Raw genomic sequence first — 24,240 nt, 5'->3', positions numbered from 1 at the left:
CAATAATAATATTTGATGTTGTTTTTGTTTGGTCGTTCTAACAAGGTTTCTGTATTTTTTTATTAGGGCACAGTGTTCTATTTGACCATTACTCCAAACTAGTATTCTTACATCTGTTCTATCTTTATTAAAATCATCCACTTGTTTAAACAATTCTATTTTACCTTTACCACAAGGTGTGTATACCCAAATATTAATATTATACAATTTCTGTATTCTTATTATATAAGCAAAATCATCTTCATGTTGTTGTCTTGGTTCAATTAGTTTATCTAAATATTTACTTTCTCGAGTTGCATGGTGTGGGGCGGGATGTAGCCAAGCAGTTATAGTTAGTTGTAAGCAATTGTATTTATAACTACATATATTTAATAGCGATTTAGCTTTTTTGAGATCTGGAGGTAAATCTATATAACAACCAATAGATGCTTTAGTTGGTTCAATGTTTAACTGAATACTTCTTATTCCAAGAAACTCAAAATCATAACGATAACCTTCATATATTTCCTTTTCGAAATCTAGCCACCGATTGAAGTCACCATATTCATATATCGGTGAAAACGCTTCGCGGATTGCATTATTATTAATATATTTTTTTTGAAACATGTAAATTACTCAGACTATAATCCTAAGGTTAGATATCTACATGCTCTAAAATGTTAAATAAATTAATCAGCATTGTTATTAATATAGTAATCTTCAAATTGTGGCTGTTCGTTTTTATAGGTAAAAATAGGATTTGAAGGCTCCTATTTGTCTATTAACGGGTACTTTCCTGTGTTGATCGAGCAAAAACTCGGTTAAAACATTTTTAAAGCAAGTTTTACTGTTAAAAGTTCTTATTGAGGAGGGCAATTTGTTCCATTTTTGAACGCTTTTCAAGATTAAAGATTTGTTATTCAACTTCGTTTTCGTTTTCTTTTTTATAATAATTTGATTTGTTCTGTTGTTCTGTCTGGCGTTATGGCGACTAGTAAACATTTTAAAATTTTTGGATGTTTCCCATTGTTTTATATCTGTTTGTAGCTTCATTAGGCTAACTTTTGAGATAAACAATTCGGCTGGTAGGATACGATCCTTAATGAGAAGATCAATGGAGTGGTCAAATTTTTGACGAAAATAACAAACTTTTATTCCCCAGTTAATTTGCCTGTTTATGCGGTTTATGTTTTTCACTGTAAGAGTTTGGAGGAATACTCCACTGAAAGAAAGATGAGAGAGTACAACTGACTTCAAAACATCAATTCTTACTTTCAAAGGTATTTGATTTCTTACAAGATACAAAGAACGAATTGAATTAGCCACTTTGCTTAAAACTGAATTCAGGTGATTTTCAAAGGTTAAGTTTGAATCAATTTGTACTCCCAGATAACGACATGCATGAGCTGGTTTGATAACTTCGCCTTTAAAAGAAATTTCTGGATCCGAATTAGTATGATCTGTAAAGAATAACATCTCTGTTTTATCGGCATTTAATGTGAGTTGATTCTCTGTCAGGTATTTGTCTGTTTGTTCTAATATTTTTTCAATTTTTTGGGGAATATTTTCATTACGTTCGAATTTGCATATAATACTAGTGTCATCAGCAAATTGAACAACATCATTTTCACCTTCCAGCTTTTCAGAAAAATCGTTGACATATAACAGAAAAATAAGAGGTCGTAACACAGTTCCTTGTGGAACACCATGATTAATAGTTAATTTATCTGATAAGTCAATACCCAGTTTTACGCATTGTGTTCGATTTTCGAGAAAAGATTTGAGAAGTAAAATTGTTGATTGAGAGAGGTTGAAATTTTCAGCTTTCTTGAGAAAGATTTCATGTGAAATTGAATTGAAAGCTTCTGCAAGATCTAAGAACACAGCACCTGTGTCGTTAAGTAAAGAACAGCATCAGTAGACGACTTTCGAGATTGGAAACCAAATTGTTTTTTGTTCAAGAACGCAAATTTTTCAAGATATTCTAATAACTGATTAAGTAAAAGCCTTTCAAAAACTTTTTGCAAAGTTGGTGTTACAGAAATTGGACGATAATTCGTTAAAACAGAAACATCTCCTTTTTTGAAAATTGGTGTGATGTGTGCATCCTTAAGAATTGTTGGAAAAACTTTCTCTTGAATACAATCGTTAAATATAATCTGAAGATGTGTCCCAATAACATATTTTCCGGATTTCAATGCCCAAGCATTGATGTATCCCGGCCCTGGTGCTTTGTTGTTGTCTAGATTGTCAATAACTTTATAGATTTCCCCTAAAGTAAAAGGTCTAAAATTAAACTCTTGAAAAGTTCGCTCTATTTTTTCGACGTTCAATGGAACAATCTGCCCTCTGTAGATGCCCATTTCGCTGAAAACTCTGTTAAAAGCGTTACATATTGATTTTTTAATCTTTCGTTTTTTTACCATTCTCATCAATTTCAGTGATGTTTGGACTGTTATTTTTCTTTCCAATTTTTTTCTTAATGAATTTCCATTTCTCTTTTGTGGTTTCAATTTTCTTAAAAAAATCCTCTGAAAATTGGTTTTGTGCTTCTTTTAATTTTCGGTTTACAAGGTTGTGATATTTTTTAATTGACGCAAAAGATTCAGCACTTTGTGTCAGTTTGTACTCATTGAAGTAACGATGTTTCTCAGAAACTAAATGTTTAATTTCTTTTGTCATCCGAGGTTTTTCTGAAGTAGTCCTAAAGAGTAATTAGTTGCTTCATCTATATCTTCAATGTAATTCCCACCTTTATCAGTAATATAAAATTCTCTCATGTTCTGACTTGAGTTTATATCGAAGTCTTCTGTGTTTTCTAGATACATGCGATTGTGACTATATGAATGAGTAGTTAGAGCTACTTTACTTCTAAATTCTTCATGACATTCTTTACATTCATACTTAATTCTGGTGTAGATATCCTCTTCAGTTTTAGTTTTAGGTTTGGTGGCTGGTTTAGTTTTGATAATATAATCATCTTCATCCAAATTATACACCCTCTCCGAGATTTCCTCTTCTTCAGACTCAAACATTTTCTCCAATAGTTCCTTATGTTTGAGATCGTATGATTGGTGCCTGTATAAAGCCTTCTTTGATTCAAAGGATAGATTACAGACATCGCAGAAGTTTATGACACTAGTATTAGTTGATTGAGACGTGATGTATTTTTTTAGGGAAATAATCAAAAAATAATTTTTCGAAAAATGAAAATGAAATGCGGTAAGTGTATAAATAAACCTTGGAAAGAATGTTGTAATAATTGTAAAGAATTAGAATATTCTTGTTATGTATGTAAAAATATGGTTAAGGTTAAAGATTATATAGAACATTTGGGATATCATTATTCTGATCCTGATCAATATCTAACGTGTAGTATGTGTAATGTTTATAAACATATATCATTATATAGATTTAGAAATAGGAAATGTAGACTTTGTATTTATCTTCATAGATATAGATATGGTCACACTAGAAATCAATTCAGAGAGCATGTTTATAAGTATAATATTCAAGAAGACATAGAAAAACACTAATCACTGTGTTTTCACCGATCTCAGTGTTTTTGACTGTATACCCATCACAGTGTGTCCCATATACAGTCTCACAGCAGGGATTATCCTTTTTAAGAACTGTGAATTTGGTTTTTTTTATCTCACTTAGTTTCATAGTAATTCATTAGAGTCGGGGGACGTTCTCTGGAGTCAGTGAGGAAGGAACCCCAAGCCTTCCGTTTGCTAAGGCAACTTAACTAGACTCGGTGATTTAACCACTACACCAAGTGAGACAGAAAGTTTTAGTTTTAGATTGATTAAATATTGATTTGGGGGGATATATGAAAATTTTTATTATTTTAATATTTCTTTCAATTTTTGTTCAAGTTTTTTCGCATGTTAGTTTTACGTGCTTTTTACACGGTCTCATCTGCGAAGCAGTTTCACTGATTAGTTTTATACTAGTATCTGGGATACGTTCACTGGAGTCAGTGAGGATAGAACCCGAACTATCCGTCTGATAATGGTTAATTACCAGCTTAACTCTGTACTAGTGGCTTGCACTAAGTGAGACAAGAAATGATAGATTTAAAATATAAAAGAAGTGAATATAGAGCTAATATATAGTAGTGGATAAAACAAGGGATTCAACAAACAGTAAAATTTGGCCCGATTCGACATGCGCGATTAGCGTTAGGAGAAAGGGACAAATTTTACTGGTGGTTGAATCCCTTGTTTTATCCACTACTATGAGTAGCACTTAGCCGGATGCTGCACTCCAAGCTGTTACCGGATGCTGCACTCCAAGCTGTTACCGGATGCTGCAAAGCACCAATATACATAAATAGCACACATTTAATTTAGTTATAATACTATTAGGCGCGAATGGTAAGCGTGAAACTTGCTTTATTCGAAACCCTCTTCGTATGAGAGCTGTTCATTCGATGTTTTTTTTCACTCCTTTTTATGAAACCTTTCTTTCACATGTAACTTGGTTATATAAAAACTACTATAATCCCACTATTGTGCACTTAAGGATGATGAGTGCCTATGGCTGTTTGGCAACTCTGCGTAATGTGAAGTTGTCATGTAATGCGAATGGAGGTCTGAATGAGACGATTGCTTGTTCAATTTCACTCAGTCAAGTCGTCACTACTCTACATTCAAATGGTGAGTGCCTAACTAGTCTTCAGTAAGCATCAATACTGATTCAGAACCTATACAGAGCATTAGCACCTTTCAGTAATAATTCAGAACTTTTTCAGAGTTAGAAACTTTCAGTAGTGAATCAGATTTTGCTCACAGTATTAGAAACGTGCAGTACTGATGCAAAACTTTGCAGAACATTCGCAGTACTTTGTCGGGGCCCAAATTTGACTCTGAACGTTTGTTTATATCCTGCACAATTATAGTTAGGTTATCAAATGAGTTGTTCATCTTTTAATGATTTTAACGTTTGTCTTCAAACGAAATTTGCGGACAGTAAGCTGTAGGTGAAGATCCGCTTTGCTTCATTTGAGCGTTTCTTGTCCAATTAATTGTATCTATTGAGTTTAAGTGTCATAAAGCGCACATCTTTTGTACCATGGTACTTAGGTTCTTCTTCGAAGATTAATATAATGTACATATTAATCTTAATTGGTTTAGCTGTAAAAATGGCTATCTTTTTCTCTGCGTTGATTTTCCACTTTTGCTTCTTCTCTGCCTATTTCGGTTGATTTTTCACTTGTGAGGTCCAATTTTGGTTTCATTTTGATTTTGTCATTCGGGTCTTTACGCGTCTGACTTCCCTTCGTCGCCCTAATTTGCGGCAGTTAACCGCTATAGAAAGGTTATAGAAAGGTACGCAATTACCTGGTTGATAGTAACATCAGTCCTTCTTGCTCCGCATTTCAATTCCCTTAGGACTAAGAAAGTCAAATTTTGGCCTCCAACCTGTGCTGTTAAGTTAAATGGAGACAGCGTCTGAAACTCTTATCGCGTCAAATTTATCAAAATTGGTCAAACTTCAGTTGGTTATGTTAGACGCTTCAACTGATGAATGGACAAGGGTATGAAGAAGGGTTCATGAAGTGCATTTGATGATAGTTTTGATTCAATATTTATGCTTGTAGGTGAGATTTAAATCATGAAAATCCATTTCAAGTAGTAATCTGTATTTGTCTTCACCTTTTCTGTGTTCATATCACTAAGATGCGAAATAGGAGCCAAATATAGTTCTTAAAGTAGCAACTAAAACCTTGGAGTAACAATGTTCTTTACAAATAGAAGTCCATCACTTTTGCGACAAATTAATAGAATGGTTTTTAATTGCCCTCGAACGAAGTATAAAGCAATTATTGTAAACGTCTCGGTCTTTTTCATAGTCGCATTTATCTTCCCGGTCTGTTATAATAGTGGGCCTGTTTTGCGACTCGATGAGAGTATTAGAGAAGAGTCTCTTTAATTCAATTTTATTGTAGTGAATTTTGAAGCAGAAAAAGAAATGCGTTTAAATTTTGAAGTTTGGGTGCTGACAAAACTGAAGAGTGGAGCGAAAAGAGTTTTTTGTTCATAACCCCTGTTATCGAGATAGAGTGAGAGATTGAGGTGTAAAAAATTTATGCTAATGAGCAAACGGCTTTTTAAAACAGTACGGCTTTTGTTCACTTCTTTTTTGCTTCGGTTGCTATAAAACCTTTTTTCGTTGCTATAAAACGTTCGGTTGCTATAAAACCTTTTTTCGTTGAGACATTGGACAATAATTTTCTGCTTTTTTGCAGTTTTTCATTTTTTCTAGAATCTTAGACAAATATTTTGCCTATTATGAATTGCCTATTGTTGTTCAAAACACTGTTATTTTCTTTTCTTGGGCTTTATGTGCCCCTATGAAATAAAAAGAAATGTCAGTTCTAGTTTTTTATATCAAATTCTTTCAGAGCTTATTTTCATAAATTGGGTTCATATATATCTTTAAGTAATAGGCTGTTGTTGTCAGCCTCCAGAGAGATATGAATGATCTTCTATAATATAGAATGCCCACAACCGGTTTGATTGCCATACACCCGTTTTGATACAATAAACAAAACTTGTAACATGAGTGTTGTATCTTAGGAAAGGGCTGAATTGGGAAATGCAGCAAGGAATCAAGTAGGTTTGAAAGGTCATTTTTTTAATGGCCGCACAGCGATAGCTGGGGCTATTTTTGGCCTTCTCTTGTTTTTTTAATTTCGTCGTCAAGATTTTGTTACGACCATATGACGTCACAGCCATTTTTTGTTCATTCGTTCATGCAATTTCAACTGAATTGCATGTGTGACGTCATTTTTGCTCTTAGTGGAGCGAGTTTTTTGTTCATTCGCGTGATTAATGTTTTGGTCACACATGACTTACCTCACTCTCAAAAATGACTTTCTCAATTTGAAACAGACCTTTATTTACTTTAATTCAAAGAGATAAGGTCAAATGGCTGTGTGTCACTCTAAATGAAGGTTATTTGAGAGCAGCTAATCGAAGCAGCAAATACTTATTTTTTTTTAATCAAAATATAACGTATCACCCTTCAATGTAAAGACGAATTTTTTGGTCTGTCTTTTTACTGTTTTTTTTAGACGGGAGATCTACGAAGCTATTGCGGCTTTTTTCTGGCGATCTGCCAGCTATGTTTTCAAGTTACCTCAATATGGAGAGAAATTGGTGTTTGAACAATTTTTCGGTGATACACATGTGTTCTATTTGCAATTGCTTGAAGTTTTCAACGGGCAGGTGACGCTTTTTTATGACTTGGACACTATTTTTTAAATTGTAAGTGAACTATTGATTTTTACACTTTTTTGCCATTCTTTTGTTTTCTATTAGTATCAATAATGACATGTCTCATTGATTTTTATTGAGGCATACATAACCTATCGAATGGTTTGGATCAAAAGTCCTAATTTGATGGAATTAATTGTTTCATTTCATAGCTGTTGCTTTCTATACGCTGTTCATAGAAATTTTTGACTAAATTTTGAAGTTTTTTATAGCCACCGTCAGCCTCTCAAACGACTATTGTTTAGGCGCTCTCCTTTTTTAAATTCGCTTTACCTTTTGATCACGTTTTTTGTTTTACATAAGTCACAACTTTCACGTTTGACTTCTGACTTACCTCACTCACTGTTTCAATTGAATGATTTTTAAATCCATTCACGCAATGAATTACGCAATTTAGTCAACACCGTCAAGGTCAAAAGAGCAAAATCAAAAGAGACGGGATAAACCGATAAAGCCCGGTCATTAAGTTATTGAGAATTAGGTTATCAAAGTTCATTAGAATGTTTGCTAGCTGACATTGGTATTAAGCTTATTAGCTTTCAGTTTTGAAGCTGAATTAAGTATAGTTTTAGAATCCAAGTGAAACTACAGGCCGAATTAGAACACTGTTTGACACTGAAAAAACTCAAAAAATCGGTCAATTTTTCTCTTCTTTTATCTTTTTCTTATTCAATCCCGATGTGCATCAAGCGCGTCAACGGCGGTTTTTTCCGGCAGTCTGCCCGCTATGTTTTGTAGTTGTTACTGTCGTATCAATTATCTCATTATCAGGTCTGATGAGTTCCTAATGAGAATGTAGTTAATCGAAATAATCGTTGCAGTCTGTAGCTTTTGCTTTTTGTGACTTCTGCTCTAATTTCTGCTAATTTCTTTCGTTTTTGTGTCTTTTTGTTGTATCTAAGATAGATTCTCACAAGGTTGTTGTTTTATGTACTAATAAATATAATACGGCGTAGAGTAAATAGTTCAAGAAAGTGTTGATGCTAGTAGAGTTTCGTATTATCTGGGCAGTGATTCCTTAAGCAGTAGATTTTCTTCTGCAGTAGTTTTTTTTTGTTTTGCGCTTATAGTGTCATGAGCTTTGTGACTGTCTTAGTTTGATGTTGCTACAAGAGTTTTAGTTATCAGTTTTTAGTATTTCAAATCTTTGAATTGTGTTTTTAGATTTTTCTGCTCTGATTTTTCTGTTCGATTTACCTTTGAATCAAGATTTTCGCTCTATATAAATCACGACTTTCACGTTTGTTTTCTCTCCTACCTCAATCACTGTTTCAACTTAATGAAATTTAGATTTCTCAGCGATTGAGTTTTTGGTCAAAAAGTGCAATCAAAGGACATGGGATGAACCAACAAATTCCGGGCACTAATACTTGATATTCAAAGACTTTGTGCCTGAAGATCCTTAGATTATACTGCTTAAATCATAAAGCTAACTGATATTAGTATTAAGCATAAGTTTTCCCGTTTAGTAATTGAACTAACCCTATTTATCACATCTAATGAAACTGCAGAAAAAATTGAACACTTCGTCACTTAATTGTCTTTCATCTTTTTCACAAGATTAATTTGTATTTTTCTGGCAATCTGACTGCTATGTTCCAAAATTTAAATGCGTCCTAGTTATCGCAACTTCCCTGCCAATCGGTTGGCTCTTTTGTTTTTTTTTTTGTTCCATCATGTTAAAATGGGGGAATTTTACATGGGAAGCTGGCTTTTTTCTTCAGTCAAATTTTCCTGACAGATCGCGTTGAAATTTAAGATAAAACAACGGGATAGTAAAAATAGATAGATTGATGGGATTTATAGATGTGAGAAATAATTCTGTACTGTTTTAAGCCTAAAAATTAACGATTTCAACTTTTTGACTAAAAGTCTCGGAGAAAAAATTGAATATTTTGTTCTCATTTCTAATATTTTTGAAGCTATCGGTCGGAGCGTCCTGAACTCTGGTGCTACTATTTGGGCTTGAACAATCGGCAATACAAACTGGAACCACCTGCAAACACAAAAAAAAACATTGCTCTTCGCACAATTTCTGGCTACCTAAAAGTTTGACATTAATGACCTACACAATGAGAGTGAAATGCTGCCTGTCGAAGCTCACACAGAAATGTTAGCAGAGCAATTCATGGCCGGCAATTATCAGAGCCGCCGTGCTGATTACAAAACAACCTTCTCAACCAGTTTTCGTCCCGTGAGACCGACACAATCTCCGCGTGAAACAACACACAAACAATACAGACCAGTTAACTTGCAAATAATACAGAAATGCGCTCAGAGGCATCCACCGACACACGTTCCATGATCAGTTGAACAAAGACAGCAAGCAAGCAACTAAGCACACCTCAGCCAAAGATAGCAGAAGAACAAATGCTGCCACGAAGTGCACGTATCCGATTGGCACAACTGAGAACTGGATACTGCCCCTGCTAAACTCTTACTTGAGTAGGATCTGTAACAATGTTGATAACCGCTGTCCCAAGTGTGAAGTAGCAGAGCACCGCATGAATTAAACCACATTTTCACTTGCAGTAAGAATGCCACGGACCTGAAAGTGATTGACCTAGGGAAAGACCAGTAGAGCTAGCTAACTAGCTGGACTTAATACCATCAGTGCAACACAACCTCACTGCACAGATTAATCCGCCGTCATTGCCCCTTTTGCGTGATGTTGACGACGCCACTGCTGGCCCCCTAGCCCGGATACTGCATGTCATTCACTTTGGCGTAGATGCAGAAAGGTCGCCGCCCCACAAGCAAGTTGTAGATAGGCAGTCACACTACTACTTTTATATCTATTTTAGTTATAGTGCAGATGCAACTGAGGTATCGTTTAAGAACGGCAATAAGCGCCGGTATCCCGGCAAATTTACCTGCGAATTGCAGCTGTGTGACAGCTACAGCAACAGCAACAACAACAGTTGCCAAAAAGCAAATTTTTTGTAAAATGTTTAATTCTTTCGGGGTTTGATTTATTCATGTGTGCGTGCGCTTGTGTTGGTATATATATATATATATATATATATATATATATATATATATATGTGTGTGTGTGTGTGTGTGCCTGCGTGTGTTTGTTATGTGTGTTCAAGAACGAAAGATTGTTAACCTGAGAGATTTAGTTCTTTTGTTCGACACAAAAAGAGGCAGAGTGCAAAAACTTTTGTCATTTTTTTTTTTACATTTTATACAAAACCAGGTTTGAATTATGTTGAAAACCGAAAATCTGGTTATCAAAACTGACTGGTTGCTCAACTGAGATTAAAGAAAAAAACGAACGAATTGCGCATTAGGCTCATGAAAGATCGACAATTTTTTTTTCGAAAGTGCACTAATTTCATTTCGCAATTCAGTGTCAATTTCGCGATTGCCGATCCAATTGACTCAAGAGGTACTTACACAGTTTTCAAGATAAAACAAATATGACATAATTAAACGCTGCGAACCATGGGTGAAGATGAATTTCCAAAAAGAAAATTGAAAAAATTTTGTCTTGGTTTTTTGTTTTTGTTTATGCGTTCGCGTGGGCTTTTGAGTTCGTTTGTGATTGCATGTGTTTTTAGTGTAGGTGGTATTTGTATCTTTCAGGGAGAGAGAAAGCGAACGTTAGTCTTATATAGTTCCTTTCAATGTTAGACAAATAGAGGCGGAGTGAAAAAATTGTCATAAAAATAAAAAAATGATTACTTCTTACAACCTGGGTCTTTAAGGTTGTGTAAAACCAAAATTCGGTTTTTCAAATCTCGCTATTAACACATCTATGAGGTTTTTAAAAATATCTTTTTGCTCATGAGACGTCAAAAATTTTCGAACAACTTAAAAGTGTATCATTTCGAAATTTAATGGCAAATTTACATTAAGCGATACAGTTGCCTCATTGAGTCCACACCTAACTATATGGAAAAAACAAAATGAACTTAATTGAACTTGAACCATTTTAAAGATCAGTAACCAAAATTTTTTTTCATTTTGTTGTTGTTTGAGTTTGTGTTTGTGTGATTTTCTGTTTGTAGTGTGTGTGTGTTGGTGTGTTTTTGTGTGTGTGTGTGTGTGTGTGAGTGTGTGTGTGTGTGTGCGCGTGTGAGTTTGCATGGTTTGTCTGTGTCCCTGAAATGCTTTTACGCTTATCTTTCTGGAATATGCTAAGGAATTTTGCTTCTTATTTGGCGAAAAAAGACGGTATGTTTTTCTGTACAAACAGAAAAGTTTATTTTCTTCTATATATAAGTTGCTTTCGGTTACTCCCAACGGTTTCTCTGAGACAAATTAATGATTTGTTGCAACCTTAAGAGTTATATTGGAACATACGGTGCTACGCAGAGTCTTGCACGAGCCATCTTGTTCTTTTTTATATCAAGTTTTACGCTCTAAAGCAAATTTTGGATTTAGTTGCTCTGATCATCCCAGGCTGTGCGGATAAATTATGCTATTTGTTTGCTCTCAAATCAAATTTTTAGCATCTAATTGTCTCAAACCAAATTTTTATCATCTAATTGTCTCAAATCAAATTTTTAGCATCTAATTGAGCATCGAATTTGCTCTCAAACCAATTTTTTAGCATCTGATTGAGTCTTTTTGGGCTCTTTATGCGAGTTTTTGTTGAACTGTTTTTTTTTCTGGCCATTTTTTTACGATTGAAATTTTAATTTTTAGTGTTATATTACTTGCTCTCATTCAGAAATGTAAAGGGCTGATTTCTATGGACCAAAGTTTACTTCTAGAAGTCAATCAAGATTGCTCAAAGTTTGGTTCCATTCGTCTGCTTTCAATCTTGTGGTCTATAATTTGCTCCTGTATTATCGTTTTGCCCCTTGTTTTTTATAGATCACCTTTGGTCGCTATTGAGCATTTAGTCTAATATCAGTTGGTTGTCTTAAATTTTTCCGTTTATTATAATATAATGTCAGGCTAAATTGTTTAATGTTCAATTTCAGATCCGTCGCTGCTGTTTTCAAAATTGCTTTAATTACTTCGCAAAAGTACTTCACATGTTCTTCGTATATCTTAACAGTTTCCGTATATTGAAAACGGAATCCGTCGCCTAATTAAGCATTTCTTGCAATATAGTTTAAGCCACAGAAGTGAAGTGATGACGTAAAAAGAAAAAAGATTTTAGTCAGGTACTTCATCAGGTTTTGTTCATTTGAGTTTGAGAAGCCAGTTTAGCATCAGGATTCATCGTGAGTGGTTTAGTTGTTGAAGACTGAATTATTAGACTCTTTAATATTTGCCCCAATTGGGGACAATTGTTCGATAAGAATTTTTCGTGAGAGGGAATTTGAAAATTGTTTCAACAGAATCGACAAAGAAGTAATGCAATTGAAAGGCGGTGACTGTTGGGCACATTTGAATAGGACTTAACTTATGAAATGAGCTGTTACAATAACAACTTTGAACTTCAAATTGAGCCATGATTATGAATGACCTCTTGATTAGTTTAAGTTTTGTACCTCCAGAAAAAAAAACAGACTGTTCATATCTGTATTTTTGTTTTTACGTATCTTTGTTCTACTAACAGTAATATAAAAAATTATCGCGGTTTTTTTCCGGCGATGTGCCGGGTATGTTTTAAGCTGGTGGTACGACTAGTGTAAATTCAGCTTGTTTCCAACTGCTGGCAATTCTGCGCCGTGCTCTTCACTACTCAGTGACAACCAAATGTACAATATACAATCACATCCCTTCAGTTATCAATGACAACGAGAGTATGTCTTGTGTGCTGATTGAGATGCTCTATCAACATTTGATCACACTGTGGACAGGAAACAATGTGTTGAAATGTGTACAGGCACGTGTATGGTCAAGTCTTTGTTTATTTGTTTATTCGGATGATAAAAAACAGAATTATGAGTTAGAATTGCAATTGCATGACGAATCCAAGAATTGAAGTTTTTGAATCCAAGGTTCCTCAACCCATTTTTTCTTTTGCCCCCCCCCCTCCTTAACCAGGAAATAAGCGCCCGCGGAAAAAAACATTTTGAATTTTAATTTTGGTGGTGATAATTTGTTCGGTTGCGCTAGTTTTATATCATGTCCCACGGGCGGTTTAGGCATGGCCATGGCCCGCGAGTCATGTCCAAATACGCAGCTGTTCATGAGTCAAGTGGGGGGTTTATTTCCTATCTAAAATTGAGCGGGTTTTTTTCCGAAACCGGTTTTTTAAATTGTATGTCATGAAATTGCTTAGTTTGCTCTATCAAAATGGAATTATAACAGTATTACAATAATAAATTATTTCTTTGATATTGATTGACAGAAACAAAATCTGGTTTGCAACAACTTGAAAGCCTTTATTCATGATGATCTTGACGATGATGATGGAGGCTCGCGAGTCATGTCCCGCGAGTCATGTCCAAATACGCAGCTGTTCATGAGTCAAGTGGGGGGTTTATTTCCTATCTAAAATTGAGCGGGTTTTTTTTCCGAAACCGGTTTTTTAAATTGTATGTCATGAAATTGCTTAGTTTGCTCTATCAAAATGGAATTATAACAGTATTACAATAATAAATTATTTCTTTGATATTGATTGACAGAAACAAAATCTGGTTTGCAACAACTTGAAAGCCTTTATTCATGATGATCTTGACGATGATGATGGAGGCTCGCGAGTCATGTCCCGCGAGTCATGTCCAAATACGCAGCTGTTCATGAGTCAAGTGGGGGGTTTATTTCCTATCTAAAATTGAGCGGGTTTTTTTTCCGAAACCGGTTTTTTAAATTGTATGTCATGAAATTGCTTAGTTTGCTCTATCAAAATGGAATTATAACAGTATTACAATAATAAATTATTTCTTTGATATTGATTGACAGAAACAAAATCTGGTTTGCAACAACTTGAAAGCCTTTATTCATGATGATCTTGACGATGATGATGGAGGCTCGCGAGTCATGTCCCGCGAGTCATGTCCAAATACGCAGCTGTTCATGAGTCAAGTGGGGGGTTTATTTCCTATCTAAAATTGAGCGGGTTTTTTTTCCGAAACCGGTTTTTTAAATTGTATGTCATGAAATTGCTTAGTTTGCTCTATCAAAATGGAATTATAACAGTATTACAATAATAAATTATTTCTTTGATATTGATTGACAGAAACAAAATCTGGTTTGCAACAACTTGAAAGCCTTTATTCATGATGATCTTGACGATGATGATGGAGGCTCGCGAGTCATGTCCCGCGAGTCATGTCCAAATACGCAGCTGTTCATGAGTCAAGTGGGGGGTTTATTTCCTATCTAAAATTGAGCGGGTTTTTTTTCCGAAACCGTTTTTTTAAATTGTATGTCATGAAATTGCTTAGTTTGCTCTATCAAAATGGAATTATAACAGTATTACAATAATAAATTATTTCTTTGATATTGATTGACAGAAACAAAATCTGGTTTGCAACAACTTGAAAGCCTTTATTCATGATGATCTTGACGATGATGATGGAGGCTCGCGAGTCATGTCCCGCGAGTCATGTCCAAATACGCAGCTGTTCATGAGTCAAGTGGGGGTTTTATTTCCTATCTAAAATTGAGCGGGTTTTTTTTCCGAAACCGGTTTTTTAAATTGTATGTCATGAAATTGCTTAGTTTGCTCTATCAAAATGGAATTATAACAGTATTACAATAATAAATTATTTCTTTGATATTGATTGACAGAAACAAAATCTGGTTTGCAACAACTTGAAAGCCTTTATTCATGATGATCTTGACGATGATGATGGAGGCTCGCGAGTCATGTCCCGCGAGTCATGTCCAAATACGCAGCTGTTCATGAGTCAAGTGGGGGGTTTATTTCCTATCTAAAATTGAGCGGGTTTTTTTTCCGAAACCGGTTTTTTAAATTGTATGTCATGAAATTGCTTAGTTTGCTCTATCAAAATGGAATTATAACAGTATTACAATAATAAATTATTTCTTTGATATTGATTGACAGAAACAAAATCTGGTTTGCAACAACTTGAAAGCCTTTATTCATGATGATCTTGACGATGATGATGGAGGCTCGCGAGTCATGTCCCGCGAGTCATGTCCAAATACGCAGCTGTTCATGAGTCAAGTGGGGGTTTTATTTCCTATCTAAAATTGAGCGGGTTTTTTTTCCGAAACCGGTTTTTTAAATTGTATGTCATGAAATTGCTTAGTTTGCTCTATCAAAATGGAATTATAACAGTATTACAATAATAAATTATTTCTTTGATATTGATTGACAGAAACAAAATCTGGTTTGCAACAACTTGAAAGCCTTTATTCATGATGATCTTGACGATGATGATGGAGGCTTAACCACTCGCTTTAGACCCAAAAGTAGCTGTCAAAAAATCAAGATGCTTGACAGAATAAGTGTTTTTTCTCGAACTCTTGTCAAAGTTTTTTGCGTTGTATGTAGACAAGTAACTCATTCATATTTAAGCTCCTTGAAAACTGAAACTTTTTCTGTTGGCATCTGACAAGCATTTTAGGATTGGAAACAATTTATTAATAAAAATGTTAGAATACTTAACAATACATTTGTTCAGGAATCGTTCAACGATGACAACGAATTGACGGAACATATTGGGCATCTTGTTCATGCATTGAGTGAAAGTGTTCACATTGTTAACAGCCGCCTGGCAGCTCGAAATATTAGTGCCATGTTTGAAGAAGATACAGTGTTGATGAAAGTGTGTGCTGATGGGTTTAAGATTGTCAAGGAGGTTGTTAACTCGGCAGCTTCGACCGATCTGGAAGGTTGGTTATACCACATTTTTTCCTTTTCATGTTACCTATATTTTTTGGGAACTGAATTGCTTTTCGCGGTGGCATTTAAACACAATTTTAAACAATTAAAACGGTGCATAAAAATTGTAATAGATAGTCCCACCTCTTAGTAGGCTTAAAACACCATAAAATTTCAGCACACGTTTAGTTTATTCATACATGGTAATGAAAATAAGAATCTTTTTCATTGTGGGAAGAAACACTTCGTATCTTGGGTGTTCTTAACCGTAGTCAGACAGCAATTTTATAAATGTTATATTGTGCAAGCACTTTGTATGCTCAGTCTAGTCTAACTACTTTTTCTTATTTTTGCGCGTCTTTGCTTCTGGTTCTTGTGCAGTCCTGAAGTATCTGTAATGTATTTTCACTATTTATCATTTTCTTGACAAATTTTTTGCCACCTCTTTAGTGCGAAGCTGAGGACCCCGATATTTGCAAAACTATTTTGTCCTTAGTCCTAAATTAGCGTCGGACTCATGTTTGAAACGCAATGAATCTTCTCGTTTGCTCGCAAATGCCGTTTCTCTATCATTTTGGTTTGTCGGTTCTTGTTATTAGTCGCTCTCAAAGAGAGTTTTAGTACTGCCTGTCTTTTTTAGAGCTTAAGAACATCAATAAAATTCATTGTTCAAGAGATTTTCGGCAAACAGTTGTAATTTTAACGTATTGTTTTCATTTTTTAGATTTGGACCTCCGCAATGACTCAGACTTCAATCCAAAATCAACTTCGGGAAATCAAAACCAAGAGACCGCTCGAGTAATGTGTTCGTTGCTGCAATCGTCGATTCAATTCAAGATCAAAGTATACCAATCAAACCGTGATGATTCTAACTTAGATCTAGTGGAAGAGTTGTTCGAAAAACTAGAGGAAGTGTGCACGTTGAGTAAATTGTTCAAGCCTCAAAATCAATTCAGGGATTTGTTCTTTCTTTCCTCATGACGATCCAGATTATCATCATGTGTTCTAGTTTGATCACATTTTTCTTTTGAAAGAAGTTTTTGGTTTTCGAGTACTTCAAATCAAAATTACCAAACTTTTTTCATCTGCCAGTCTTTTACTTGAATTACGTCTTTAATTGCAGCAAAGCGCTAGCTGGGTCTTTTATTGGCCTTCTCTTGGTTTTTTTACAATTCAAAGAATTTTTACAATCCAAAGAAATTGAATTGTAATGGGGCGCTGTAAGATCTGGTCACACGTTTGCATGATTCTTGAAGTCAAATTGAAAAGATGATTTTGGTCACGCCGAAACAGGAAGTGGAGAAAAGCAAGTGTTTTTTCGGCGTGAAAATATTTTTTTTTTGTAAAGTAGAGTGAGAAAATGGTGTTGCCGTGAGAATAATGCAAATTCCCAGCTAGTGCTTCCGTGAGAATGACGCAAATTGTGAAACAGTATTTTAAGGAACACCGACAATTTTTTTGAAGGTTAGTACCGCAAGATTACCGCAAGAAGCGTTCTTGGACCACTACTAATTAATGATTTTCTGGTAAACACGGATGCTCGTTAATGTGCGTTTGCACATGATGTTCCGACCCGAGCTCATCTACACTTTTGACTTAATCGTCAACCAAGTGAAGACATAATAAAAATAGATGTTTGAGTTTAAAAAAACGTTTAAAAACCTAACTACTTATTGAATAACATAATGTCATGCCTCATTACAGCGCTGACGAGATTTTCATTGAAAAAAACTACGAAAAAAAACAAACAACAAAAGAAGCAAAACAAAAATTTCACGGCAAAATCTAAGTATCTTAATTTGAACGCACCTAGTAACAACGCCAAAATGAAATCATATAAAACTTTAGCTGCACAAATTTACTTTGTTCATACTATACAGCAGATGGCATTTTGATTTAGTGAGACTAGGTAGCAATGTCGACAAAAGGAAAGAATAAGGCGAAAATCAAAAATCAATCAAATTTTTTTTTAAACCAATTAATTTCTAAAGTCTTAAATATCATAAGCTTTTAACAAAATAACTCTCAATAATATTGCTTAACATTCATTATGAAACCAATAGGACCTCACGTTGGTTAGATTAAGCCATAGGAACGGACTACAGAAGCAGAAAAACTCAAAAAACTAAAGAATTTGCCAAAACACAAATTATTGAAGCCATTAAAATCATTAGCTGTTATCTGTATACTATGTATTCTTCATTCCACTTTCATTCATACTAATGGAACAAGAATTATACCGAAAGATTAAGTGAGTGCATTTGGGCCACATTTGAAAATCATTGTGATCTGTTATTACGCGAATGTGCTAAAAGAGAAAAAGAAAAACAAGTACACTACTAAAACTTTTATTTAAACGCATATTGTTCGCAAACAAAACATCAGTTACGACATGATAGCACTGGAGATTTGAATTTCTTGAATACAAAAAATTGAATTGGACCTCTGAGTGATGAGAATAAGCTACAAGTTGACGAAAAAATAACAAAATCTGAAAAGTTTAAAAAATCATTGAAAATGTATAATATCATAAACTTCGAGATTATTCAGTATAAAGTGACTGCCTCGGGTAACATCAATCCTTGAATACTCATTTACAAGCTTTTGAGACCGGTCAGCATTTTACACCTACCTAAAGATTAAAAAAAGGGCAAAAACCGCTAATTCGAAAAAAAATGAGCGAGAAAAGTGTCGAAGACATTAACAAATAACTTTTCGGCGATGACTTTTCTATCATCCCTTAATTTTTTAACATCATGAGATTCTTTTTTTATATACAATAAACATGAACAAATACATGAAAACCACGAAATTTCTGAGAAAACCGGTAGTATAAACGCCATTAAACTCAATTGCTTTCAGCGGAAGGCAATAAAAGCGCTCGATGGGAGCAAGAGAGTTATGCATCGATGGGACGACAAAGTTTTTTTCATTGACAAGTCATAGATACGGTAAGACATCACAATAAGTCATTGACTAAGAAAACAACAACAACAAGCAAAAACCAAAAATTCAATAGAAAAGTGCGAGAAGAAAGTGTCGAAGCCATTTAAACCATAAGTTTTTCTATGAAAACTTTGTCTATGAACCATTAAGCATTCTTTCGAAATCAGTTGGAACTAACACTAATAGGATAATGTGATGAGATTTCAGAAAAACCACAAACAAATCCAAAAATTTTCCAAATGTCCAAAAAAATTTATGAAAATTCACGCATCGATTTTATCAAACCAATAGTTAGAAGATAAAGCCGCAAATTAGATTATTTTTGTTGAAATAGGAAAAAGGAGTTCCGGTAATTACTGAGGCGTTCGTACAGTTCACGAAGATAAGTTTCCGATTGGTTAATAATCAAAAAAAAATTTTGAAAATTATTTCTGAAAACTTAACAGCCATTAAATTCAATAGCTTTCAACAAGTCAACAAATACGCTCAGTCATGACTCGATAGAAGAACAAAGATGTTTTTCACACATGGGTAATCAATAAGATATCAGAGTAAGTCTTATGACTATGGAACAAAAACACATACAGAAACCAAGAATCCATCAGAAAAGTGCGAGAAGAGTGTCGCAGTCATTTAAACCATATCTTTTTATCTGAAAATTTTTTCTGTGCTACATTTAACGTCTTCTCAAAACCAATTGGAACTATCAATGTTAGGATAATGTGATAAGATTTCAACAGGAACCAAAAGTACAAAAAATCCGAAAATTTAAATTTTTTAAATCTTGTGGCATTGAAGCCATAAAACCAGGAGTCAGAAGAAAACAGTAAACAAAATAATTTAGACTGCTGTTGAAAAAAGGAAGGGGTTCGGATCATTACTGAGAATTTTTTACAAATCATAAGTTTAAAATTGGTTATTGTTAGAAAAATTTTTTTTGAAAAATTATTTTTTAAAGTCTTAACAGACAATAAATTCAATAGCTTTCAACAGAAGTCAATAAATACGCTCAGTCTCGACTCGATTGAAAAGCAAAGATGTTTTTCATGCGTGGTTATTCAATAAGATGTCACAATAAGTCTTATGACTATGAAAGCAACAACAAACAGAGGTAAAAACCAAAAAATCAGTAGAAAAGTACGAGAAGAAAGTGTCGAAGCCCTTTAAACCTTTAAATCTCTGAAAACTTTATCTATAATCCATTGAGCGTCTTTCCTAAACCAACGGGAGCTATTTAAATTATTTAAATTAGAATAATGTGAAAATTTCAAAAGGATTCAGAAATACGAAAATATCCAAAAATTTTAAAACTGTTTTTGAAATCTTGTGGCATCGAAGTCATAAAAGCAATAGTTAGACAATAAAAATGCTAAACAGATTAGTTTTGGTTGCAGCAGAAAGGAAGGGGATCCTGTCAGTACTGAGACTGACTTACAGTTTACAAAAATAAGTTTATGATTGGTTAAAGTTTAAAAAAGGTTTCGAAAAATTATATATAAAGTCTTCACAGTCATTAGCTGTCTAATCAAAGCACTGTATAGCTTCACTAATGCTCATAACGAAATCCATTGCACTTTTAGGCAACGATTCTATGCCATAGGGTTCCAAAAATTCAGTAAAACCTCAAAAAGAAAGTCGAAATTTCATTAAAAATTACAAATGCTCAGGGTCGAAGTCATAAAAAACATGTGCGATTCCTTGAAAACGTGCTTTTTGTTCATTAGGCGTCATTTTGCTGTAAATCAGGTTATCATTAACCAAACATCGATATGAAAAGTGACCAGGCTCTAGGTGATCTAAAAAATAAGAAGTTTTCTAAAAAAAAAACAGCTCTCGAATCGAATTCAAATTTTTTAATAGTAAACTCCCTATGAGACCAGAACTAGTCTTTTTATCACCTTTTGTGTATTAGGAATACGAAATTGATTCCTTTTGTGGCGTGAAATCTAATTTTGAATGAAAAGTTTTTAAAGAAAAGAGCATAATTTGAAGCAAATTAGTGAAAAAGTGAACGAAATCATACCAAATATGACGTGTTCAACGCAAAACTTCAATCCTCGATAACTCCTCGAAAAATACGAAATTCAAAAAATCTTTTTAATTTCAAATTCTAGGCTGGACGAGCTTTTTAATGATGCCACTCACATTTCTCTACGATGAATATATCGATCGGCCAAAATTGACTGAACAAAAAAACCCATTTGAGTATATAGTTCCTGCCCCCACAAGTGGTGTCGGAACAATGAAATTTCCCGAAGAACTAATCCTGGACCATATCTAATCAGTTTTTATTTGCATGACATACCGTTCGGAGCTAATGGTGGGAACTAATTTAGTGGGCTGTCTATACCGTAATGTTAACTCGTGACAAAATAATTCATGAAAGTGAAATGGTACTAGAGAATAATGCAATTTTGAATAAAATCCGTTTATTTACATCGAATTGTTTACTTTCGAAGAGCTATCATACAGAATATGAGTACTAAATCGAGCCATTCTGGGACAATTTCCTACGAATTTTTTCGTTAAATGGCATTCTGGGACAACTTCTTATGAATTTTTTTCTGTAAATATGAACTAATTTTGAACTGATTAATTGCTCTTAAACTAATTTCGTAGCAATTATTGTAAACGTGCTAATTCTTTTTTATGCAATTTTTTCGCTTGACCGCTTTTGCGCTTTTCTTCTAGAACATTCTTTGACCTCTCAAGTGACTTCTTTACGCTTTCGTTCTTCATTTTTGAGTGATCTCTATCGCGCTCATTCCGAAGTAAAGCTTGTTGCTAAAATAAAATTGATTGCAGCATAGCAACAAGAAGGGCATAATAGCCGAGCGGGCAGTGCTTCTGGTGAGGGATCGGGAGGTCTATGGTTCGAATTCCGGCGTGGTTAACTATTTTTGCACCCATAAAGACAAATTTATCTATGCTACAGCTCGCCTCTGAATTAAATTGCCTCACCTGTCGTTTGAGAACAATTTTTCCGACATTTGTCGGTTTATGTTTTAATGTGCTGACGATACCATAATCTTCACTTATGGTAAAATCCTTCATAAAAATATAATCGAACGAGAGAATAATGCGTAATTTAATACAGATTGTTACTGAACATCAACTTACTGGTAGCACTTAGAAAACTCATCGTCTTTTTCTGGCAGCTCGAACAGCTTTTTATAAACTCGTTTAGGATAAAGGAGAAATTGGAAGTAAAATTTGTATGGTGAGAAATTTGTGATTTATAGGTTAAGTGAAACAAATTCTGAGATAGATGGTACAAAAAAATAAAGCAATCTACAACATACGCAAACGTATAGCACCGTCACTACTTAAGCATGTGTCATATGCCCTTTTTCTGAGTAACCTCCACTACTCAGCAATTGTAATTCTTGCAATTGAAAAAAGCCAGAGGTTATCGTATGAGAAATAAATGAATTGGGTGATAAGGCAAACATTTTTCCGGTGGTAATAAGTCTCCGTTCCGGACTTGAAGTTTATTAAAAACATTCTTTCAATCAGGTTTTTAATCATTTGCAGCCAGTTGCAGCTGGACCCAAATAACTTAGAAATTTTATGAATCTAAAAGAACGAGAGTACTTCCGCTACAAAATCCAAAATTTATTTGCGTTCGTAGCTATCATCGACTGAAATACTCTAACCATCATGTTTATAGAAAATATAAGATTAGGTAAGTATTTATTGCATCCGAAATAAGTTTTTCTGTTCAATTTTTAATCAAATATTTATTTGTCTAGTTTTTTATCTGGGCATTTTGACTTCAATTCTAATAGTTGTTATTGTTTTTGATCATTGTTGGATTGACTCATAATTCAAGCATCTACAAAAGCAATCAATGTTTTGAATTATATAATAAATATTTATCGTTGATTAGAAAAGTTTATCCAGCCGGGTTATTGAATCGTAATTTTCATATTATCCAGGTTTCATTGTTTTTTATTATTACTGTTTTTTATTATTATTGAATTAGATTTTAGAGCGCTTTTCTTTCGTCGGAACAATTATGCGTAATTGCGTAACTTTTTCGCACAGTTTAGGTTCGGTTGTGTAATTTTTTTTGTAATTTTTGCGTTTGTTTCTAGACACACCTGCAAATTCTTGGGCACATTTTTGCCGAATTTTTTAATACTTTCATTTGAAAACATCGAAGAACAGATCCCTATCTTCACGTGTAGTTTGTCTGTGTTACGATATCTGATGGATGTGATTGTGTTCCCTGCTATCAGTGATGACCCAGATTGCGACAATGTTGTATTTGGGAATCTGTCCAACAACGAGGGAGTGAAAAGTGCGATTGTGAAGTTGGTCACGCAACAGTGTGAGTCATGTCTGCAGTTCAACATGGTCGATGAAAAGTTAGTTGGGTTCCCTTTAAATAGGGTAGGTGGCTCACTGAGAACTTCTGACTCTTATTGAGAACCACCGAGCGGTTCCAGTTGTTAAGCCAGAATTTCGAAGTGACTTCTGCAGAGCCTCGTGAAGTTGCTTAAAACATTAACGTGCACATTTTAAAATTCCGAAAGTCTGCAGTACCAGAAGTTAATATGCCAGAAATTGCTACTTAGCCAGAAGTTGACTTCCGTGCGCGTTTCGCGTTTTAAGCATGATTAAGTGACTCTGCAGAAGTCACTTCAAAATTCTGACTTAAGATATCCAACCGCTTGGCGGTTCTCGATAAACGCCAGAAGTTCTCAGTGACTTCAAGCAGAGTCACGTAACCATTATTTCTGACTCTTCCGAGCGGTTCCAGTTGTTAAGCCAGAATTTCGAAGCGACTTCTGCAGAGCCTCGTGAAATTGATTAGAACATGCAAATTGAAAATTGTAAAAGTTCATGGAACTCAACTTCTGGCTATGTATATTAGAACTTCTTGCATTGGATCTATTCTGTTTCGGCCCCCTACCTTAGTGAGCTTATATTTTTTACGCCCCCAGGAGCACTGGGGGTGTAAAAAACACGGAGGGGCAAACAGAAAAGATCCCTTCCATTTGACTTCCGGCACAACAAATTTTTGCTATTTTGAAACTCTCACGTGCGTGTTTGTGATATCCCTTGATCGTCACGACACTAGCATCCCTAAATTTTTTGAGCATAGATTACATGCAATCACCCAATGCGTATGGTGTAGGATATTATTAGGATGTTTTCTAAGCGCATCCCCAACCCGACCTATACACACACGCACGCACACACACACACACACACACACACACACACACACACACACACACTCAAGCAGCATGGAAACCATATTTCTAGTTAACATGTATTTACAGTTTTTATGGTAACGTGAGTATGTATAGGGGAGATAGA

At 34.6% G+C, this 24,240-nt stretch overlaps 1 protein-coding gene across 1 annotated transcript in view; it reads left to right on the top strand.

Annotated features, from left to right (window-relative positions):
* LOC142351062 (uncharacterized) overlaps window positions 1–24,240 on the top strand; it is a 161,382-nt gene that overhangs the window by 82,558 nt on the left and 54,584 nt on the right. Inside the window, exons 10-14 of the mRNA XM_075403140.1 lie at window positions 4,510–4,643; window positions 12,839–13,053; window positions 15,767–15,977; window positions 16,691–16,922; window positions 23,103–23,282. Of these exons, the coding sequence (XP_075259255.1) occupies window positions 4,510–4,643; window positions 12,839–13,053; window positions 15,767–15,977; window positions 16,691–16,922; window positions 23,103–23,282 (972 nt within the window). The remainder of the gene's footprint in view (window positions 1–4,509; window positions 4,644–12,838; window positions 13,054–15,766; window positions 15,978–16,690; window positions 16,923–23,102; window positions 23,283–24,240) is intronic.

The sequence above is a fragment of the Convolutriloba macropyga genome, chromosome 12 (assembly GCF_964194025.1).
Source record: "Convolutriloba macropyga chromosome 12, txConMacr16.3, whole genome shotgun sequence".
In the NCBI taxonomy this organism is placed as follows: Eukaryota; Metazoa; Xenacoelomorpha; order Acoela; family Convolutidae; genus Convolutriloba; species Convolutriloba macropyga.
The sequence above is the reverse complement of the archived record's forward strand: the minus strand, read 5'-3'. Positions and strand labels throughout refer to the sequence as shown.